Raw genomic sequence first — 1,216 nt, 5'->3', positions numbered from 1 at the left:
CCCCGTGCACCATTTGGGGGTCACTGAGCCCCCCCAGGATCCCCCGTGCACCCTTTTGGGTTCACAGAGCCCCTCGATCCTACCCAGCCCCTGCTCAGGGCCGGTGCCTTGGGACGGGATCCCCAGCCCCGGTGACAGCCCTGGGGGCTTGCACAGGTCCGAGGGGTGGGTGACCACCCAAAGGCGGGCTGGGCTGCCCCTCACTCCCAAAYCCTCGCTCACTCGTGCCCCCCATGCCCTCCGCAGGCATCTCCGAGGACTCCAAGGTGGAGGCTCCCGCCTTCACGGACGCCATCCGCATGTACCGGCAGTCCAAGGAGCAGTACGGCACCTGGGACATGCTGTGCGGCAACGAGAGCCAGGTGAGCACCTCATCTCCATTCGGGGGGCTGAGCGGGGTCCCCAAAATCCTCCTGGGGCCGGGGGGTGTGCGGGGGGCCGAGCAGCTCCCCAAAATCCTCCTGGGGGCGGGAGGGGTGTCTGGGGTGCTGAGCGAGGTCTCCAAAATCCTCCTGGAGCCAGAGGGGCTGAGCAGTTCCCCAAAATTCTCCTGGGGCCGAGGGGTGTGCAGGGGGCTGAGCAACTCCCCAAAATCGTCCTGGGGCCGGGGGCTGTGCGGGGGGCCGAGCGGGGTCCCCAAAACCCTCCTGGGGCCGGGGAGGGGTGTGCGAGGGGCTGAGCAGCTCCCTAAATCCTCCTGAGGCCGGGGGGACTGAGGGGGCTCCCCAAAATCCTCCTGGGGCCGGGGTGGTATGCGGGGGTCGAACAGCCCCCCATAAACTCCTTCCTCCGCAGATCCTGAGCAACCTGGTGATGGAGGAGCTGCTCCCCGAGCTGCGGAACACCATCGGGCCGCGGCTGAAGGGCAAAGCCCCGGAGCGCCAGCGCACCTGGATCCAGGTGTGGGGCTGGGGCTGACCGGGGTGGGGGTCCCCCCGTCCTCCAGACCCCACCCGGGTGGGCTCCCTTCCCCGCCGGGCTCTGCTGTGCTTTCTCCCGGCCCATTCCGAGGGATCCGCCCGTTCTCCGCTCCTTTCTAAAGCTCCTCCTGTGCCCTGCCCGGCCCCGCCGTGTCCCCGGGGSYGGCCAAGCCAAGCGGAGGAAGCCCAGCCCCGGAGCCGAGCCCGTCCTGGCTAAATTTAGCGAGCCATTTTTAGCGCAGCCCAGGCTAAATCCAGCCCAGACCCTTGCGAAAGACTGAGGGCTCTTCAGAGCT

The 1,216-nt window shown here is 68.3% G+C and overlaps 1 protein-coding gene across 1 annotated transcript; it reads left to right on the top strand.

The window, feature by feature from the left end:
• The first annotated feature begins 29 nt into the window (after positions 1–29).
• Positions 30–1,197, top strand: LOC130588644 (protein Niban 2-like). The gene is made up of 2 exons (XM_057389547.1): positions 30–362; positions 796–1,197. Exons 1-2 carry the CDS (start codon positions 234–236, stop codon positions 916–918), a joined length of 252 nt encoding a protein of 83 aa, XP_057245530.1. The 5' UTR covers positions 30–233; the 3' UTR covers positions 919–1,197.
• Positions 1,198–1,216: the final 19 nt, after the last annotated feature.

Source organism: Malurus melanocephalus, unplaced genomic scaffold, assembly GCF_030028575.1.
Source record: "Malurus melanocephalus ecotype Western Australia unplaced genomic scaffold, MMel_1.1 scaffold_8565, whole genome shotgun sequence".
NCBI lineage: Eukaryota > Metazoa > Chordata > Aves > Passeriformes > Maluridae > Malurus > Malurus melanocephalus.
This window is presented reverse-complemented; position numbering and strand designations above follow the sequence as displayed.